Genomic DNA, 22,608 nt, shown 5'->3' with positions numbered 1-22,608 from the left:
CACCCGCCTCCCATTCCGGAGACGCCGGTTCAAGTCCCATACAGAGCGGGTAGAACAGGATGTCACAATGGTGCCGTGACCCAGATGGGAGTGAGGTTTAGGGGGGTGAGTGTAACATGGCCAGCTGATAGATAGCTGTGCAATGTGTATAAACCTCACTCTCCTGACCTCAAGAGGTGCACTAGTGACTGACACTTGGGGCTTTAGCCTCCTTGTTAGCACACCCACCTCCCATGCCGGAGACGCCAGCTAAAGTCCCGTATAGAGCGGGTAGAACACAAGCATCACAATGGTGTCGTGACCCAGATGGGAGTGAGGTTTAGGGGGGGGTGAGTGTAACAGTGGCCAGCTGATAGATAGCTGTGCAATATGTAGAAACCTTACTCTCCTCACCTCAAGAGGTACACTAGAGACTGACACTAGGGGCTGTAGCCTTTAGTCTCCTTGTTAGCGCACCCAGGAGACGCCGGTTCGAGTCCCGTACGGAGCGGGTAGAACAGGAGTGTCACACTTGCAATGTTAACAGCTTGATTATAAACAAGATGGAACGATATAGTTTTATCGCGTTACTCGCTTACAGAGACATTTGCCATTTGCATGTCGAATTAACAGGTTTAGAAGAGTTTATACAACTGTAACAACTTAACAGTAACTAGCATCTCAATGGTGCCGTGACCCGGATGGGAGTGAGGTTTAGGGGGGTCAGTGTAATGTGGCCAGCTGATAGACAGCTGTGCAACGTGTATAAACCTCACTCCCCTGACCTCAAGAGGCGCACTATCGACTGACACTAGGGGCTGTAGCCTCTAGCCTCCTCGTTAGCACACCTGCCTCCCATGCCAGCTGACGCCGGTTCGAATCCCGCTCTGAGCGGGTCAAGCAGGAGCGGTTACACTAGTATAGTATAAACAATGTGAAAAGTGGGTTGGCACATGTTGTCATGGGTATTATTGATTATAGTATATATACTGGAGATTGTATAGTGTTGTGTAGTGTAGTATGAATAAACAGAGTAACTTTGTTATTGAAAATAGCAAAAAAGTATTTTGTAGTAATGTGTGGGTAACATGAGCAGAACAATGTTGTTTCAGAGCTTAAGTCCCCAATTATTTCTGTTGTAGCCAAATTTAGGAAGTACAGAGAACAAGAAAAAAGGGTCAAAAGAAGAAATTGAGACAACTCCAATGTTCTTGACTCCAATGCAATTAGACTGTGAGGAGGTGACCAGACTTTTAACCACAAACTCAAATATACACACTACGAGGGAGGGAAATACAGAAGTGAGACAATGACAGAGAACAGAGAAAGAGGAAAGACAGATATGGCTAGAGAGAATACATACAGTTAAGAGAAGTGCAGTTCAGTGCATTTGGTTTAAACACTACAGAAAACCAATTTTTGGCACGCTTAATTCTTTATAATGACTTGATACTTGGTATTGTAGTGTCCTCTGATATCCCCTGATAAGGGTTCAAATTCTGAGGGTTTCCCTGTTTTAGGTTTTTTCTTTAAAATGTAAATTTAAATTGTCACCTAAAAAACTCCTTTTTTCTCCCACAGTTTGTCTGAATATCTGAATTTCCCCGTTCAACTCACAACCACTCTAAATAAATGTGTGACAGAAACAGAACGCGAGGTGTTAAAAAAAGATAAGAGGACTGATAAATATGCGTGGTTAGGACAGTGTAAATGTGAGGGAGAGCATTTCTTCTGAACTGTCTTTGCTTTGCAAATTATTTGAGACCTTGACTTCTGTATACTGAGCCATGCAGGGGAAAACATGTCTGATTGGTTAGGTTACCAGAGATGAAAAGTATGCATTGCATTGATTTGTGTGTGTGTTGGCGTGTGTGTTATTTTGTGACATTTTGGTGAATTTGTGCATGTGATAATTAGTAAAGTGAGAGAGAGAGCATACCTTAACAAATACCTTACAGAAGTGTATGTGTTTGTAAAAGGCAATGGGCTGACATCACTTGGGCAGATTCCATTGACGTAAGAGATGCAATACTTCCCTCAATCAGTCATTAGGAGTTAATAAAATTTAGTTGCCATGTAAAAAAAAAAAGTGTTTGCGTTACTATGAAAATGACACACTTATCTGCCCCACACACTCTCTAACTGCTAAAATAAGAGAGGCACACCGAAACCTAATTTTGGACAATTTACAGCTCTTTAAATAATTTAACTGCTACCTTCGAAGAACTCGTGACTCTTCCCTAGTCATAACTCTTTGGCCAGAACCTAAAAGTACCAAGGTACAAGTAGGTACTTTTGCTTTGAAAGAAGCATTTTGACTCCTCGTTTTGCTCAGGAGGAAATATCCTGAAAAGACAAATAGCCTGTTGTTAATTTCTAGAAAGACAGAACTGTCCCTTTAGCTGTCTTTGGTGCCAGGACACCTCATTTCAAACAGTCCCCAATATTAACCCAGCAATGTCAGTCACTTCTCGTTTTTAACTCTTGCATTCCCAGTTCTTCTGTGTTACATACACTGTAAAAAGTGGTAAACTACAATTGTCACCTTAAAGGAACAGTTCACCCAAAAATTAGAATTCTCTCATCATTTACTCACCCTCATGCCATCCCAGATGTGTAAGACTTTCTTTCTTCAGCAGAACACAAACTGATATTTTTAGAAGAATATTTCAACTCTGTAGGTCCTTACAATACAAGTGTATGGTGACCAGAACTTTGTAGCTCTAACATAAAAGCAGCATAAAAGTAATCCATAAGATTCCAGTGGTTTAATCCATGTCTTCAGAAGCGATATGCACGAAGAATGTCAATCACCAAAAACAGAAGAAGGAGAAAGTGAAACTGAAGGAAAATGGAGTTTAATATGGATCTGTTTCCACCCACAGCTATCATATCACTTCAGAAGACATGGATGTAACCATAGATATCTATACGTAGATACCTTATTAGCAGCTGTTCCTATGGACCGCGATACGTCGGCTAGTCTGCCATATTGGAAAGGTCAAGAGCCGTCTGTCAACATATGAAAGTAAATGGACAGATATGGTCTGCAACAGTCTGGAGTCTTTTCCAGACAACTTTCAGATTATCTGATTTTCCATAAACATTTGGGCAGTATTTTTAGTTGATGTAAAAATTCCAGACTTTACTTCTAAAACAGGTTTCTTTTTTTTTCGTAGCAAACTGAAAATAAAGTCCTCTACAAATGAATATATCATGGCAAACATACTGAAAATTAGCACCCAGTCAGTCATTTAATAACATCATGAATTGTTTCCACACAAAAGCAGTCTATGCAACGGTCTGACGCTTCTTCTCCATTCACTTGCATTCAAACAGCTCTCCTTGTTGACCATTCCAAGATGGTGCCATGGTTGAGGTATCAAAACCAGCCGAATGAGGCATCTATGTATGTATATCTATGGATTAACCACTAGAGTCATATGGGTTATTTGTTTATGCTGCCTTTGTGTGCTTTTTGGAGCTTCAAAATTCTGGTCACCATTCACTTGCATTGTATGGACCTACAGAGCTGAGATATTCTTCTAAGAATTTTAGTTTGTGTTCTGCAGAAGAAAGAAAGTCATACACATCTGGTATAGCATGAAGGTGAGTAAATGATGAGAGAATTTTCATTTTTGGGTGAACTATCCCTTTAAGGAATGGGCTGTTTACTTACAAATCTGTTTATCCAGCGTACGTAGACATTTCCAACATAGATATACATTAAAAAATAATGGCCTCTGGTCTCCTCGCCAGATTACTACTGCGTTATGTTTTGTTTTGCTAACCTAGTAGGATCCTCCTTGGTGCAGGGGTTCAAACGCTTCGCTGATTTCTCGAGGAAAGATCAATAAAGTGTGTTCAAACACGGAAGTTTGTGACGTCACAATATGGCGGCTCCCATGTGTCGATAGAAACAACGTGATACTTTTGGCTCATGTTTGCTAGATTTTAACTTAAACAGAACACTCCGAAGTCATTTTAAATATTTTTGGAGGCCACAGTAAGGTAAGCAGTACTTTAAAATAGTTATATACGGGAGGTGTTTATAAATGAAAGTATTGCGCTTCTGTCATAATAGACTGAAAGTGCATAATTCACAAAGGAATGAGTTAGTAGTTTTAGAAATATATTGCATTGCATCTACTGTATTTATGCCATTTAGACATAGATTTTATCCATATATGTAGACTATTTACTGCAAATAGCACAACGCTTTCTGTGATGTGTGAATTATGACTGAATGAATGTTGAACAGAAGTTTTGTGTATTGCAGGTCCTCAATAAATTAGTGAATAATTATATTATCATCTGAGAGCCACAGTTCATTTATGAGATGGCTTCATTTAAACCCACTAAAATTCAGACGTATCCGAAACTTGGAGAGAAAGTGACAGAGGATACACTGTACTGGCAGAATTATAAGGTTTGTATGAAAAAGTGTGTTTTTTTTTTAATGGTTTTATGAAGTGATCTTTAACTCTGTGTGGGTAGTTTGATGCATATCTCTTCCATGATATTTTTTTTTTTTTTTTTTTTGTATCAACATATAGATTTTAGGTAAAAATGTGTATGATTGTATACAAGAAAGTGTATGTTTTTGGTGCTTTTCTGGTCACCAGCCTTTTTTTAAAAACCATTTGTAACCCTTGTGCGTCAATTTAAAAAAAAGTTACTCAGAGGTTCTTAGAGGACAAAAATATCTGTAAAAAAACTGCCATAATAACATTATATATTAATATTATTTTTCACTTTCAGTGAGTTAATTTTTTTTAACCAACATCAGTCCTGATGATAACTACCAAATATTCATTCATTTTCAGGATTTTAACCCTTTAAATGCCAGTTTGTTTACATAATGCTACTGTTGTTTTTTTTACACACACACACACACACATTTCTCAGTACACACATACAAAACTCACTCTGACATCCATACCAACACACCCACACAATTTTAGCTGTATCATTTATTCAGTTGGCCTGCAGTGCTCTATAATACAGCAAACAGAAAATAGGGGAAAAGCTTGTATTTGCTCCATAGGCGAAACATGAGAAAAATGGCGCCATCTGGTGGAAAATATTAAACATTAAAATTTTGAAGCCAGGGCTCCGGAATGAAATCATAATATCATAGAATTCATGATTTTATGCTTTAATGGCACTGGGATCAAATATTGCAGTTTTAATGGGTTTCAGTGGGGATATTTTTGTCCTGAAGGTCCTGAGTGTAACTATTTTGTGTACACAGTGTATTATAGATGTATTACAGGAACTGAGGTTGAAATTTCCAAATTCCCCCAAAAATACACACCTTTGGCTAAATTTATGCAGTTGGCTTTAACACAGCCAAAATGATAGAAAAAACATAAATGAAAAAGACAAAAATGTCCCGAAGGTCGCACAAGGGTTAAGAATCTTTTTGCCAGCTAGTTTATTTTCAGTGGTCCTGCGGATACAGTGTGTCAATTGATGTTTATACCATGAAGTATCTTCATTCATATGAACTCAAGAGTAGGTGTTTAATAATAATAATACAAGAGGAACAAATAAATGTTGTTTAAGATTACATTTACCATGTCACATTCTGCATGACACTGCTGTAACTGTTTGACATATCTTGGTCACTACCCACATGAACGGAGCAGAGTCATGCAAAATTCTGAATTATAGAATTGATTACCTTTTAATTCATGAGTTGGAGTTTGGATTGAATTGGCCACGCCCCACTGGAAGTTGAAATGGAATTGGAATGACAGGACGTGGAATTTATTGAACTGCAATTCAAAAGAGTCAAAACACTCACTACTTGGACTTTCATTACTTTAAGACACATTTTGTGACAAACAACTATGTTATTATGTTTTACCAACAGTGTTGGGTAACGTTACATTTAAAAGTAATGCATTACTTTTTTCTCACCACCTCTCTCTCTTCTGCTGTGCATTCAATACAAATACATGAGATATGTAGAGACACTACAGGTCATGCTAGCTACTGTACAACACTCATGTCAAAACAACATACTAAACAAACAGATATGAATAGTGAAGAATAACCACTGTCTTACCCAAAGCAGCAAAGTCCAACACTTGAACCTGCATCATAAATGTCATGTGTTGTGCCCATCGACAATGCTAGAGTCAACTTGAGATGTTCTTCAGAAGTCAGGATAAAATTCAGTGGGGAATGCCAGCCTAGCATGTTCTAGGAATAAGTCTGATGAATAAAATGAATATTTTTCACTTAAGTCATCTCTGACCCCAGCTTAGCTGGGATATGTGAAAAAAATAATTTCACTGTATATGTGCAAATGTATAATGTGTGATAAATAAATAAAATTAATTAAATTAAAATTAATTAATTAAATTAAAATTAGTTTAATCAGTGCACGCTTGTTTTGAGTTAATCCATGGTGCATACTGCGGACAGTCTACTGCAAACGTGCATGTTGATACATCTTGAACTGATCGTTTTTAATGCTACCAACATGTCATAAAAACAGTTTGTTTCATGAATCAAACTACTTGTTTATTATAAAAAAAAAAAATATAGAATATTTTAAGAAATGAAGATATTTTCTCTGCGTACACAAACCATATAGTACATTGCTCTGAGCAACTGATCCAGAGTCAGCTTTTCTCATCCCATTCTCCCAGTTAAGGGGAGCTGTAACATGGAGCAGTTCGGCTGCATAAGTCAGTAAATTGAGTGAGTATTTCATCCTGTGAATCATGTCATGGCCAGTGGAAGACTAGTCTTATAATCCCTCTGCTTAAACGCGTTTACTGATTAAAAAAAATAAAATTTAAAGCATGAATCAATTGGGTTTCACTCAACCGAATGTTGAATGTTAAATGCTTTAAAACAAAGCAATTCGGATGCACAAAAAGTCAGCGATCATTCCACGTTGTATTTAATTGTATAATAGAGGTCGACCGATAGTGGATTTTACCGATACCAATAACTAAGTTGGGCAGTACCTGCCGATAACCGACTAATCAACTGATAGATTTTAAAATTGACACTGAATGAAAAAATAACACAAATAGTGCTGAACTTTATCACAAAAATAAACAGTACTGACTGAACCATGAAAATGTATTGTAATTTTTAAAATGAAATAAATATTAATATATTTGTACTAACACTCGAATTTTAAAGTCAGCTGATTTTTAAATTGACGTTGTTTCCTTAGTCCACAAGAGGGTGCAATAAATACATAAACCGTTCAGCACCATTATATTATTGCAAAGAACATTCCTATCCTGATTGTTAAAAAAGAGCATTTCATTTTCAACTAATGTGCATAAAATAAATACGTTTTAGTCTGTCTATATTCTCAAATGTTAAGTAAAAAGTAAAATGAGGGGGGAAACGCTTCAGTAGACAGTTCACATGGTGTTACACTTGCACTGATTCCTACTACTCCAGACTCAAGCTTCATAATAACAGCGAAATACCACATTGTTTTTTATTCAGTACAGTTGTATGTAGAGTAGCAATATTCCCAGATAGCAATGGTATCCGGCTGAACTCGGTGGTGAAGCGGCTCAGACTATGAGCAGAGGCCAGGGGCTGTTCAATCAGACGAAACACAACAGACTGGAACTGAACGCGAGAATCTCGAGACACATATTTCCAAGTTAAACATCTTTCCTGACAAAGCATTTAAACAACTCATAATCTGAGAAACGCTTATAAGAGAGCAAGACGCAACGGCCAAAGATCTCCACCAACTGTAAGGGGCTGTTCACACCAAACGCTTTTGCAACCATCCATTTGTTTATGTAAACGGGCGCTAGACGAACGTCTTTGTTTCGCTTTGTTTTTGTTTATTCAGCGTCTCGTGCAGGAGCGCTGTTTTTAGATGATGTGTCTAATTAAAAAGAACTTTAAAAGCATATTGAGACACCTGCTTTCTGTTAAACTGTATTTGTTGCGCTGTGTCTCGCCTTTTTTAGAGCAAGAATGTGATCGATCTGAAGTCATCGTATTACAGTGAGGATAAAAAAAATTGAGTTGCGTGTATTTTTGTCACATTGTTGTAACCACTTGAGGTTAGCTTTAACATACTGCTGTTCTCTACTAATGCAGCGTCTAGTCAACAAATTAATTACTTTATAATGATATGACGTGTACTGTAGTGTACTGTATACTTACCTTTTTGTTGTTGATGTTTTAAATCCACATCTGAAGTGTTCAGCTCCATGCAGAGTGTAGTCTCACTTGTCAAAACAAACACCACATGGCTTCAATGGAGTGATAGCTTTTATTTCGCCTCTAAATGCCGCTCTCATACTGTATAACGGCAGAGGACCCTTCCCAGCCGCTCCAGCACCGGATGCAACAGGGAAAAACTATCTGTGTGGATTTTTGCCGATAACCGATAGTTCCAGAAATCTGTTATCGGTGCCGATATTAATTGGCAAAACCGATATATCGGTCGACATCTACGTAGAATCATGCCGTGGCCACGGGAAGACTTCTCCCGGCTTATGCCTGTGCTATATTATACCACGGAAATGTGTGTACACACTTTTAAATGCAGCCTACATGAATCAGTCGCAAGAATCAAAGTATCACTTACCCGAATGTTACATTTTTGACAAAATGTTGCCCTTATGAAGACACATTTCTTAACTCTTGCTGTGATTGTCATGATAATGGCAAAGTTTATGATGGCTGCTCATGTAAGCTCCAGCGCACAATAAATCAACCACCGCAAATGATGAGTACAACTGGATTCCACCGAAGCGTTCAGATTTAAAAATGTTTTACCAGTTTTTAAAACATAAATATCAGTGTGAGCTAAAAGAAGACTTGTGCTCTGCCCATCGCTTACAAGCATGGCTCATACTTTTTAGAACTACAATACCCATCATGCACACACATACTACAACTTCATTGTGCATCGCTGATAAGCAAGCCTCCCACTCTCTAGAACTACAATGCCCATCATGCACTACGCACCCTCCCCGAAGTTTGCACACTTTTACTCCTGATTTATCGCAATACAGGGACAGTCGAGGTGTACAAATGCAATGTGTTACTTATTTAAAAGAATAACTCTTATTGTCTAAAATAAAAAATATTACATTACTCATTACGTAACACGTGTTACCCCTAACACCGTTTATCTTGTATGCCTATTTTTCCCCCTAATAGGTAGAATTACTTTTTCTCCCCAATTTGGAATGCCCAATTCCCAATGCGCTCTAAGTCCTCGTGGTGGCGTAGTGACTCGCCTCAATCCGGGTGGTGGAGGACGAATCTCAGTTGCCTCCGCGTCTGAGACCGTCAATCCGCGCATCTTATCATGTGGCTTGTTGAGCGCGTTATCGTGGAGACGTAGCGCGTGTGGAGGCTTCACGCTATTCTCCGCGGCATCCACGCACAACTCACCACACGCCACCGAGAGCGAGAACCACATTATAGTGACCACGAGGAGGTTACCCCATGTGACTCTACCCTCCCTAGCAACCGGGCCAATTTGGTTGCTTAGGCTGGAGTCACTCAGCACGCCCTGGATTCGAACTCGCAACTCCAGGGGTGGTAGTCAGCGTCAATACTCGATGAGCCACCCAGACTGCCCAAAAAAACTTTTTTAAACGGCATGCACAGACCTCAACACTTGGTACATGAAACCTGACAAGATTAACAATCAACGAACAAATTGATCATTTTATTAGAGAAACAAACTCATCCTGACATTACAAAAAAAGTTACCTACCTTGACAACAAAATCAACAACAAATATGTACTTAAAACAATGCAAACATATTATTCATGCTCATGTTCATGCTGGGAAGAGATTGAATGGGACTTAACCACAGAAACTATTTTTTTTTTGTGCAGGCCAATTTAAACTTAAATGCATTAATCCAACTCTCTGCTTAAAAATAATCTTAATATGTTGTAATTTAGATGCATTGCTTGAACCGAAAAACTACAGTAATCAAGTAAATCTTTCATTGTTCTTTCAGCATAATTTACCTGATCTAAGAATTTTTTTTCACCTTAATTTTTCTGGAAATACCCCATTTGTTATGCATGTGATATACTGAAAAATTAAATATTGTGAATGGTGCACAACCCTGATACTGAGATGTTTATGATTTCTGAAATCAAATGTCAGTGATTATTGATGTCAGATTGTGTGTTGTGTCTTTCAGGCTGCTGTGCAGATTAAAGAGTTTGGTGCTGTTACAAAGATTGACTTCTCTCCACTCCCACCTCACAATTATGCAGTCACGGCATCAACTAGAGTGAGTCCACTTTTCTCTCTCTCTCTCTCTCTTTTATGATCACGCACACCAGTGCATTAAAGGTATGCATTGTCGTTCAATCTCGCAAAACCTGTCAACCTGTAGATTTTCATGTCTGTAAATTGTAATGCAAAAAAAATTTCAATACTGTAACATTAAAATGTAGAACTTGTTGTACTGTCTTTAATTTATGCTGATTTTAATACAAAAAAAAATCCCATTTGCATTACAGATTTGCACACCAATTCAAACTGTATTACTAGTTAATGAGAATTTTACTACGTAACTTATACACACAGTTTTGGATTTGAATCGTTTTGTGAGATTCGTCCGTGTCTGCTACTGGAAATCGAACCCATGAGCAAGTTGAGCTACAGGAACTGTCACACATGCAGTATACTGATGTCATGATGTTTTGTGCCAGGTCCAGGTATATGGCCCTCACTCTCAAGAGCCCATACGGAGCTTTACTCGTTTCCGGGATACGGCGTATGGGGGGAGTTTCCGAGGTGACGGGAAGCTTTTAGTGGCCGGAAGTGAAGAAGGACTCATCCGTCTGTTTGACATCGGCGGTCGAGTGGCTCTCAGACAGTTCAAAGGACACTCAAAGTATGGTCCGGGATGAAGTCAATGATATTGAAAAATGTATTAAATCAGAGTATGTTTCTGTAAATGTCACTTGTGCCATCATTTGAACTTGCTGGCCACTTTAAAGCAGTCATATCACTCATTGTTTATCATTTTTTCCCTGTGGTTCACTTTCTGCAGTGCCTTTTCGACTATGTAAATATGTTGGTAACATATCTCTTTGTCATGTCCAGGGCGGTACATGCAACCTCATTCCTGTCTGATGGGTTTCGTGTGATGTCTGGCTCTGATGATCTGTCGTGTCGTGTGTGGGATGTTGCCAGTGGTACTGAACTCGGATCATTCACTGAACACACAGATTATATCAGAGCTGCTGCTCCCAGCAAACTCAACCCTGACCTCTTTGTCACAGGTGACAACTCTCAATTCACAACTGCATCTCAGATATGATCCTTACACCCCATTTACATAAATGATTCGGTTTCTTCTGATTCTAATTAAGTAAACTCTTCACATTTTATCTTTAGAAAAAATAAAATATCTTAAAAACGCTTTTGCACAATTATTGGTGTATTTCTGCAACTTTTTGTAAACAACAAATGATTAATTGATCAATGAAAACTATTTATGGCATTATTTTTGAAGACATCCTCACTATGCAACATTTTTCACCAGTGCCTAAAACTTTTGCACAGTACTGTATATATATATATTAGGGAATGTCCTTTTATGTCAAATACTTAGTGAAATGAAACAATCGATTAACATTATAATATATTACCTCTTACCTATTAAATTAACATCAACTCTATACTATATTCATTAATATGTATAATTAGACCTAATTATAGGAGTTCATTATGGGGGCATTTTTTGCCTCTACATTTTGAATTTTAGGTGCATTTTTGTCACTTTCAGTTGCATTTTTGAGCTGAAGTATGCAATATTTCTACACCACTAGCGGCAAAAATAAACTTTGTTTTCAAAACAGCTTTTCGAATACACCCCATAGGGTGGGAAACCTTTATTACCCATGATGACAAAGCTTGGTTGGTAGATTTTAGAACTGACACAAAGGTGGAGAAAAAACTTTAATGATCAGACAAACAGAAACTGTTATCAGCCAGTGGTGATAATCTAAAAGTGGCTAAATATCTGTCACTATTTATAAAGGTTAGAGTTTTTACAGTAGTTGACCTTTACCCTGTATGAAATCATCTCTGTTTCAGGTTCATATGATCACACAGTGAAATTGTTTGACGTGCGGTCAGGAGGCAGTGTGATGACAATACAACATGGCCACCCTGTGGAGTGTGTGCTGCTGTATCCTTCAGAGGCCCTGCTGGTGTCCACAGGTCAACAACAACCAATCACTGATTAGTATTGCTCAGTACTGAATACTATTATGTAATGACAGCATTAATATGATAAAAGACACCAATGTCTGGTGAAGGGGGCGCTATATTGCGAAAAAGTTTGCTCTTAAAGCGGTTAAGTCCTCGGATGCATAAGTCTGGCGTATGAGGTATCATTTGAAAGCTTAGAATCTGAACTTTTCAGAGAATACAATCACTTTTGCATTTATGTTAAATAAAATAACAAAATAATGCCTGAAATCATTTGCGTCGCAAATTAGCGCCCCCTTGAGGTAATGGCTTGGAAATATTATATAAGTCTTTCACATAACATTTAAATAGACAAGTCATATATCTAATGAAAGCTCTCATTCTCAGAAATTTGACTATATAGTTTATTGTATTGCCCTAATACCACAGTTTGAAATATTTTCAAAATAATCACAAAGTTAATGATTTCTGTAAGACATCATATACAAACATCTCTCTTATGCGCCGATCACTGCTGCTGTAAGCCCCAAATAGCTAAAAACATAATATCTGCTTTTACCTTAGGCAGTTTTCTAAACAAAATGAACCATTGTTTACTTGTTTGTGAGTTTGCTTGGCTGAATAATCAAATTTTATTTCGTAGATGTCCAGAACAAAGTATGCCATCCAGCAGCAAAATTATGCTAAATAAATCATCAGAAAAATATGTAATCGACTATTGATGATAAAATGTTTGAAATCATCGCAAAGGGGAGGATCTCAGCTTTCTAATGACACCTAGATTAAGCTTCTAGTCCACTCAGAGGCCGAGATATTAGACTGAATGTCTATGGATGAGCACATCTGTGAGGGCTGAAATGCGTTAGAGCGCCACCTACATTTCAGATCGGTATATTGTGATGGAATGTGATAGGTTCACTTGCTGTGATGTAGTGGAATTAAGTAACACTTTTCAAAGTTAGATAGAGGGAACAGAAACAGAATTACATGCTTATAAAATTACGACCAAAAAAAAAAAACGTTTTTTTTAATTTGAGGGGTTTTCTATAAAAATTAGATACATTTTGTGCAATTAGTCCACAGTATGTGTGTAAATGGTGAGCTTTTAAATTTGATTGTGAAAAATTGCAGGTGTCAGCCCAAAAATGCACCAGAGTTTAAGGGCTTAATAATCTGCATAAACAATATAGGTCATTTGAGCATTGGTGATATTTTAGAAATATAAACTTTCTGTATAATTCAGTTGAATATGCAGTCAAAGGGTGTTCTGTATGTGTATTTGGCTGTTTACAATGGCTTGGAATGTGGCTCAAACAATCAGAGTTGGACCTTCTTGTTTTATAATAAAATATTTGAGTTGTGTCTGTGTTACAGGAGGGCGCTATGTTAAAATTTGGGATCTGTTGAAAGGCGGACAGCAGCTTGTTTCTCTTAAGAATCATCACAAAACCGTGACGTGTGCATGTCTGAGCTCTACTGGGAACAGACTACTTACAGGCTCACTGGACAGGTATGTGTATGTAGAGTATGTGAAATAGAGGGCAACAGTCTGGTTCAGGAAATAAAATCCTATTCATGTTCTCCAAAGGGCAGTAGATATTTAACAATAACTTATAAACCTTTAAAGTTGTTAATCGATGGTATATGCTTCTGTTGAAGCCATCAGTCTGCGTTATTATGTTATATTAAAGTCATCTTTAATTGTGTAATTTCTGATGAAGAACTACACTACCCATGATTGGTGGTGCACCGATCAGGAAATCTGAGGCCGATCCAATAACATGTTTTTTTTAAAGTGCCTTCAGTTAAATGTTTATGTCCCACACTGTAAAATTACATAAAATGTACGTTAATTGTCCAATTTATTTGAACTGAAAACAGTTCTGAATAGTTCTGTTGTCACCATCAAAGTTCATTGTGGCATACTGGCAACCATTAAACACACTGAGAGCATCACACACAGCAGAGAACGTTCAGAAATTAGATACATATATCTATTTAAAGCTCCAAAAGCGCTCCAGTGAAAATCATTAGTATTTGTTTACAGTGTTTTTCGTTTTGTTGTAACAAATCACTGATTATTAAGCAACTGTGTAAAGACGTGGTGCCGTTACTGAAGATTATACTGTTATTGCTGTTATTAGTGGTATTGCGACAAACATATATGTAATTTTATATCAGGGTTCTCAAAAATAGCGCTGGGATGAGTGACTGATGAGGGATTGAGAGTGTGCATGCTTGATTGACGGTGAGAACGCTCATGTTGGAGAAGTGAAACTGAGCACACGCATGATCAAACAGTCTCTATTGCTCCACATGCCTCTGACTGTTGTAACCAACGTTACATCACGTATTCTCAGATTTGTTTTTGTATCTGTACAGCGAATCTGAATTACTGCCACAATGACTCTTGAAAATGAGCACCTTAAAGGAATATTCCGGTTTCAATACAAGTTAACCTCAATCGACAGCATTTATGGCATAATGTTCATTACCTTAAAAATTTATTTCAACTTTATTTTATTTTTTTTCCCTCCACATTTTCTCCCCAAATTGGAATGGCCAATTCCCAATGCGCTCTAGGTCCTTGTGGTAGCGTAGTGATTCCCCTCAATCCAGGTGGCGGAGGACGAATCTCAGTTGCTTCGCGTCTGAGACAGTCAATCTGCGCATCTTATCACGTGGCTTGTTGAGCGTGTTACCGTGGAGACATAGCGCGTGTGGAGGCTTCACGGCAACCACGCACAACTCGCCACGCGCCCCACCGAGAGCGAAGCTCATTATAGTGACCACGAGGAGGTTACCCCATGTGACTCTACCCTCCCTAGCCACCGGGACAATTTGGTTGCTTATGAGACCTGGCTGGAGTCACTCAGCACACCCTGGACTTGAACTCGTGACTCCAGGGATGGTAGTCAGCGTCAATACTCACTGAGCTACCCAGGCCCAAATTTTGCCTTTTTTAAAGAAAAGGAGGGGGTAATCAGTATTGTGCCACAAATGCTGTCAATTGAGCTTAACTTGTTTACAGCATGTCTGAAAGTTGAAATTCACAAATGCTTTGAATCACGAGCAACTCGCCCTCCAGTGGCCACAATGTCATTCTTCGAGGGCTGAGCAAGTGCTCATTCATTAGAGTTGCAGGGTATGTGTGATTCCATGCGTGCAGGAGTTAAAACAAAATCAGCCCTGAATCTAGGTACGATCAGTCGATCACAGATTTAAGACAAAGATCGGCCGATTTAGATCGGTGGCTGATCGACTGGTGCATCCCTTGATTCTAAAGGAAAACGATCCACCAATCGGAGAATCGCATCCAACAAAGTGCACCAAAAGAGCTCTGCATGTCCCATGACACACTGTGAATGACGCAATCGAATCGCTCTCCCAACACTCTCAAACTACTTGTATCTGAATATTTTGCAATATATTTAAAATATATTGTTTCTATACTTATAATCAGCAACTTTATATCAGTACTGAACTGTAGTTAATTCCCTCATTAAAGACATTAACAACACACTCTTGTACCTTTGTCTTTTGTCCAATTTTCAAATACGTTTTGGCTTCAAATCAAAGTTTGTAATGTTGTAATTCACCTCGGAGCTGGTTTGTTTGATTCAAGACTTGGGACGCTTTTATGTAAATCCCTATGGGTTAAAAAATAAATGGTGGAAAAATACTTCCAGAACCAAGCTTTTTTTATGACCTGATGATGAGAAAGCTGTGTTTTTATTTCTGCTGTTTGCTTTCTATTCAGGCATGTCAAAGTGTACAACTCCTCGTATAAGGTCATACACAATTTCGACTATGCGGCATCTATTCTGAGTCTGGCTGTGGCGGTATGTCTTACAAAAGAGCATTTTTACCTTTATATCTCACACTTGAATCTTTGCGATGTAAGAAGTTAATTTTGTGCTTGTCCTTTAGCCTGATGATGAGGTTGTTGCTGTGGGAATGACCAATGGCGTGTTGAGTGTCAGGCACAGGAAACATAAAGAAGACAAAGAGTCGTTGATTGGTCGAAGGCGACGGGGTCCTGCATACCGAGTCTTTGTCAAGGGGAAGAACTTTGTCCCTAAACAGGTGTTTATTATTATTCAAAAATGTGTTAAATGAGCTTGCTAGTTGCCTTGCTACACAATGCTACATTTAAAATATTAAACAACTTCAGTTGAATCTTACGGCCTTTCGTGTCTCTTTTAGGATGATTTCTTGGTCAGTAAAGCAGTGAAACAACATCTACAGAAATATGACAAACAGCTAAAAAGCTTCCAGGTGTCCAAAGCTCTGGACACAGCTCTGGAGGTAAACACACAAACACATGCTTTTTGATTGACTGTTCACTGATAAAGTCATCAGGTTACATTTATGTGTGTATATGTGCATGTTTGCACAGACATGGAGACGCACCAGTAAACCGGAGGTGACTGTAGCCGTTATAATGGAGCTGAACCGCAGAGGAACTCTGAAGAACGCTCTTGCAGGACGAAATGAAGAGAGCTTAACCAAAATACTCAACTTCCTCCTCAAGTATGTAACTACTACACTCATCTGATTCCTCTTAAGAGTGACACGTGAAATGTATGCAAGACGGATGGTTGTTAACCAGTATGACTATATTTAGCTTATAATATCTTATAATAATCTTGCTTACATATGAAAATACATTTTCTCTCAGCTTATGCTGTTAATTATCCAGGGGACTGTCTAACTAGGTACATAACACAAATATTACTTTTACAAATTGAATTGGTTTTAAAACAATTTTTTTATTGGTTTTCATCAGTTTGGTCACATTTGAGCTTTTTAAAAATGAACAAATCCAGGTATCCCATCAATAAATATTATATTATATTATATTGAATATATTACATTTTGTTACATGTTTAATTGTATAATGTGTAATATTTACAAGTATTTACATTGCTTTGTTGAACACATGCTAAAAATCAGTACTGTCTCTTTAAGAAAACCGTCAGTTCTGTAAAGAGCGTCTGTAAATGAGCACGTTAACGAGAGTACTCGATGTTTTACCTCATCCGTGCTAGCGTGATTAGAATTAAATGTTTCTTTTTCTTAATAAATATATAAATATATATTTTAATTATATTGCAAAATATTCAGATACACAAATATGTGTGAAGTTTGATAGTGCGACTCGATTGCATCATTCACAATGTTTTATGGGAGTGGGCGGTCCCTACTGAGCTCTTTTGCTGCGCTTTGTTCCCTTTTACTATATGCGCAACTCTCTACAATGTGAGCACATATAAGACCAAATTTTGCGCTATGCAACTTAAAATGTCTGTGATTAGCCACTGGCTGGTAAATGTTCATGTTTCACTCACCAGTGATTGATCAGTATAGTGGGGAAGAAGTTAAGCAGCGAGATACTTTCACTGCATGTTGAGAGTAAAACTTTGATATGACTCGTTCCATGTAATGTGTGTCCAAAGATAAGATCCACGCAATCCATTTGTCATTGAAAAACGTCTCTTTTTAATACCCTTTCTGTTCTTTACAGTCAGTTGTTGATCAAAAACATATAAAAATAAACATTTAATTTTAATCGTGGAAAGCACGGATGAGGTAAAGCCATTCGATTCCTCTCTTGTTAACATGCGCTCATTTAAAGACACTCTTTACAGGAATGCCTGTTTTCTTAAAGAGACAGTACCCATTTTCAGCACATGTTCAACAAATCAATGTAAATACTTTTAAATAGTGTACATTTTGCTTTACACAATAAACATGTAACAAAATAATATATGAAATCACTGATTCTTGAGATGAGTGACAAAACGTGTTTAAAATCTGAAAATCTTAATTTGAAATGGATATATTTGTAGACAAAGGTGTCAGCTAACGAACCATGTAAGGGAACAGGTTTTTATAAAAAATGCTTTTGTTATTCACTTCATAACTGACTTACTGTAAAATATCTTATTGTAATTTGTGTCAACTCCGTCAGACACACTAAAAGCATGCTATTTTAATTTGATCCATCCAAAAAGAGTGTAAAGTCTTTAATCATATAATAATAATGTTCAGTAAAGGAGTTAAGTGATAAAATACATTCTATACATATTTTGTTTTGTTTTCGTGCTGTTCTGAAAATTCTGACAGAGTTGACAAAATAAAAAAAAATAAAAAATAAAAAAAATTGTCCATAGACAGTCTAATATCTCGGCCTCTGAGTGGACTAGAATTATTTATTTTATTTTTTTAAATGAAAATATATAAATCTTACCAGACCACGTGTCCTACTGTTGCATCCACCATGAGCAGGAAGTGGGAAAGAGGCCCTCAGAGTTACAAATAACCACGACAATGTCTGATTTATTCAGGATTATAAAAAAAAGTTTGACAGAGTTGACGTAAAGTGATGACACAACTGTGATACGCAGTTTTTTTTTTTTTTTTTAGGAAAATATCATTTAAAGTTTACTTTATGTATTGTTTGATATCTTACAGATCCCTACCTTTCATTAGAGTTTTATATTTATGAATTTGTTGCATTTTTAAACACTTTGTTTGGCAGTTTAACATTGTGACCTGGTGCTGAGGACGGGATAAGTTACATGTGCTTCCAAATATAGAGCATGCATTTGAAAAAATTATAATTAAATTATGTAAAAATATAAGTAATGAATGTCCTGAGTATACATATTTCCTTTAAATGGAACTTTCCAGTATTTTTATTGTTATGAATTTCTTGATTTTTTTTAAATAAAGATTACTTTTGTATGTAAGACATGTTTTGTACGATATCTCAAGAATCTGTCAAATATCATATTTATTAATGGAATACATGGATATGTGCATTTTAAAAAAAAAAGAAAAAATGTGTAAGAAAAACTGAAAAAACAAACAAAATATAATTAGTAAAATTCATATTTTCTTAAAGGAATATTCCAGGTTCAATACATGTTAAGCTCAAACGACAGCATTTGTGGCATAATGTTGATTACCACAAAAACAAATTTAGACTCGTCCCTCTTTTTCTTAAAAAAGAAGCATAAATGGAGGTTACAGTGAGGCACTTAATGGAAGTCAATGGGGACCATTTTTGGAGGGTTTAAAGGCAGAAATGTGCAGCTTTTTATAAAAACCACTTACATTAATTCTTCTGTTAAAGCTGTTGTATTATTTGAGCTGTAAATAGTTGTTTTTACAGTCGTTTTAGGGTTTATGGCATTACGTTGTCATGGCAAAGGCAAGTAAAATTGGATATAACTACACAGAAAAAGAAAGCGATATTATCACACTAAAATCATGTTAACATTAGTTGTTTATGTTGTATGGCTATACTTTTGAAACAGTGATTTTAACGTTTACAGATTGGCCCCATTGACTTCCATTGTAAGTGCCTCGCTGTAACAGTTTGTGCTTTTTTTTTAAAGAAAAGGAGGGACAAGTCAAAATATTTTGTGGTAATCAACATTATGCCACAAACGCTGTCGACTGATCTTCACTTGTATTGAACCCAGAATATTCCTTCAATGTGCCTACTTAGAAGGTCCCCTGTATAATGAACAGCATACGCTGAGAGAGAATATGAAATGAATCGATATTAAATCGAAATCGCAATTGTATGGAGAACTTGTGAATCAGAGTTGAATTGAATCAGTATATAATACCCAGCTCTAGCTGTAAGTGTATTCCATACAGACCTCATGAAACTGGACTTCTTACAAGTCCAGCAAATATTAAGAAAGCTTCTCTGACTATGATGTCATAGTCAATATGTATTTGGGTCAAAAAACATGAAAATTACCTTGAACAGAAGGAAAACATGTTTGGCATAAACAAGCCAATGTTCTGATTCCTGACCACAGTTTCATTAAATCAGGGCATTCAAGTGCAGAATATACATGAACCACTGTGTCGACCAAAAAGCCCCAAAAACACCCCCCCAAAAAAAGGTTGTAGCCAAAAGAGGACATTTCGCTACTCTGTAAATATGTGGTCAGATTTTACATAACTTCCCTATCTGTGATGTCTACCTCGATAGCTTAAATGTTCTTGTTCTGTTGACATATAACTCTATAAACTATTGTGTGTACTTTTATAAAATCACTATAAATCCTATTTATTATTATGAGTCATTACACGGCTGACAGTTTATTACACTTATGATGACATTACACCGCTCTATGGATTGTCTAGGCTTATTTTGCGATAATAAAACTGATGTGACTATGTTGTCCTAAACATGGATGGTATGTAATGATTTAGAAATAAAGGCTAAAGGTTGTTTTGTTTTTATTTGCTCTTCAGACACATCACTGACCCACGCTTCTCTCGTCCACTGCTCACAGTCGGAGATATTGTTCTTGGTGAGTTTGAGTCAGATCAAAGAGGAACGTTTATGTCAAGATTATTCGTTTAGAATTTTAAAAAATAATACAAATAAATTTAAATAATACAAAATAAATTTTTTTCCCTTTTCAATGTAGTTTAGTTTTTTTGTATGTTTGAGTCAGGGTTATTATAGTTTAGAATTTTTACATTTGTTTTATTTATTTATTTTCAGTTTTTCCTCTTCAATATAGATTAATTTTCGTTTGTGTCAGGGTTATTAAAGTTTAAACATTTAAAATTTGTTCATTTCTATTTTAAATTTTTCCTTTGTGTGTTTGAGTCGGGGTTATTATAGTTTATTATTATTATTATTATATTTTTAATATTTCTTTTTCAATTTAGTTTACTTTTTCGTTTGTGGGTTGTTACGGTTTAGAATAGTTTAAAAAAAATATATTTTTTTTTTTTTTTTTCAGTTTTTTCTTTTCAATTTAGTTTGAGTCAGGGTTTTTTATTTATTTTATTTAAAATTTATCCTTTTCAATATAGTTTAATTTTCGTTTGTGTCAGGGTTATTATATTTTAGAATTTTGTAAGAATTATTATTATTTTTTTTTTTGTCAATTTAGTATAGTTTTTGTGTGTTTGTGTCAGGGTTATAATAGATCAGAATTTTTAGATTTTTTTTTTTTCTTATTTTTTTACATTTTCAATTTTTCCTTTTCAATTTAGTTGAAAAGGATTCAATTTAATTTAAATTGTCATTTGTTTTAACTATGTTGTATTTTTATTAATTTTTTTAATTTTTCTAGTTTGCCTAGTTTTCATATTTTAGTATATTTAGTTTTTATTTCATTTTTAGTATTTTAGGGCTTTTAAATGTAATGTGTTGAGTGTTATTTAAATGCTTAATGGCATCAGATTTCTCAGGGCCATCTAGTGTTGTTGTTGTCTAGTGGCATTTCATGTTTAATGATTGCAGGTTATAAAGGTTTACATTTTTATAGTATAATGTGCATCAAAAACAATATTAGTTTGCTCATTTTAATTTATTCTTGTACGTTTTGGAGCAATGAAAATATATGTTAGTTTAACACAATTTGAAAAAATAGATTTTAGTTTTATTTCATTTAGCGCTATAGTTTTCAGTTAGTTTTAGTTAACAATAATAACACGTGTGTGTGTGTGTAGATCTGTATCAGCAGGTTATTCCCCAGTCTCCTATAGTGGAACGGTTGCTACAGCGTTTGATGGAGCTGTTGGGTCGGGAAGCAGATCTTCAGCAGGAGCTTCTTCAGGTGTTGGGCATCTTGGACACTCTTTTTGCATCACTGACCCCCAGGAGAGAGGTCGCTGCCCTGCAGCCTGTGCAGGGCTCACAGCTGCAAGCCGCCTGACATTCATTCCAAAACTCTGTGAGATCTTGTGACCTCACCGAAACGTGCTGGACTTAGACGGAGGCAGGTTGAAAAGGAAAGGGGAACATGAAGGAAACCAACATGAGAGACAGCCATGGGGACGCTGTTGCCCAATCATTGAAAAATCTCTGAGAGTGCATCTTCAGTTTTCTGCTATGTTTGCAGAATTTGAAGTTGTATTTTGTATATTCTTATCATAAAGACTTTAAATCTACGTTTCTGTGTGTTCTTTCGTCTCACAACAATGAAAGTTTCCTCTGAAATAGGGCAATACATTTAAAGCTGCTCTTAAGTATTTTTTTTTTTTTATTCCACACAATAAAATGTCCCATTGCACTGAAATTGGTGTCGTGAGAATCACACCTGTCTCGGTGACAGCCCTAGGCTTTGTAAACAACCAGAGAAGTCTGATCACTGCCCCAATCAGAAAACTTGTCTTGGAGGTGCCACTCCACCTGTCAGTCGGTTTGTGCGTTTGTTTTTTAACGACGTGTCTTTTAAAGGCAGTGTTTTGCTGAGAGGTTGTGGTCATGTAATAATTTAAGAAATAAATATTGATTGTGGGAAAAAAATATATATTGGTCAACTATTAATCTGAATTATTCAGGGGACGTGTCCCCTTCAGTGTCTGTTTTTTACAGACTTGAGTGTAACCACAGATCTGGATATATAGCAGCATGTAAAATATTTTCACACAAT

The 22,608-nt window shown here is 36.6% G+C and overlaps 2 protein-coding genes across 3 annotated transcripts in view; one reads left to right on the top strand and one right to left on the bottom strand.

Moving 5' to 3' along the window:
* The window catches only part of LOC127417276 (interleukin-12 subunit beta-like), a 32,699-nt gene extending 28,857 nt beyond the window's left edge, over positions 1–3,842 (bottom strand). Inside the window, exons 1-2 of one of the 2 annotated variants that reach the window (XM_051657174.1) lie at positions 3,771–3,842; positions 2,196–2,325 (exon numbers count right to left, since the gene is read on the bottom strand). The gene's annotated coding sequence lies outside the window, so the exon portion shown is untranslated. The remainder of the gene's footprint in view (positions 1–2,195; positions 2,326–3,770) is intronic. The other variant, XM_051657175.1, reaches the window with a different exon arrangement.
* A 9-nt stretch (positions 3,843–3,851) lies between these two features.
* Positions 3,852–22,123, top strand: LOC127417275 (U3 small nucleolar RNA-associated protein 15 homolog). The gene is made up of 13 exons (XM_051657172.1): positions 3,852–3,990; positions 4,259–4,408; positions 10,158–10,250; positions 10,675–10,859; positions 11,072–11,250; positions 12,068–12,193; positions 13,559–13,694; positions 15,945–16,026; positions 16,115–16,270; positions 16,391–16,492; positions 16,584–16,717; positions 20,468–20,526; positions 21,683–22,123. Exons 2-13 carry the CDS (start codon positions 4,319–4,321, stop codon positions 21,886–21,888), a joined length of 1,548 nt encoding a protein of 515 aa, XP_051513132.1. The 5' UTR covers positions 3,852–3,990; positions 4,259–4,318; the 3' UTR covers positions 21,889–22,123.
* The last annotated feature ends 485 nt before the right edge of the window (positions 22,124–22,608 follow it).

The sequence above is a fragment of the Myxocyprinus asiaticus genome, chromosome 26 (genome assembly GCF_019703515.2).
Source record: "Myxocyprinus asiaticus isolate MX2 ecotype Aquarium Trade chromosome 26, UBuf_Myxa_2, whole genome shotgun sequence".
Taxonomy (NCBI): Eukaryota; Metazoa; Chordata; class Actinopteri; order Cypriniformes; family Catostomidae; genus Myxocyprinus; species Myxocyprinus asiaticus.
This window is presented reverse-complemented; position numbering and strand designations above follow the sequence as displayed.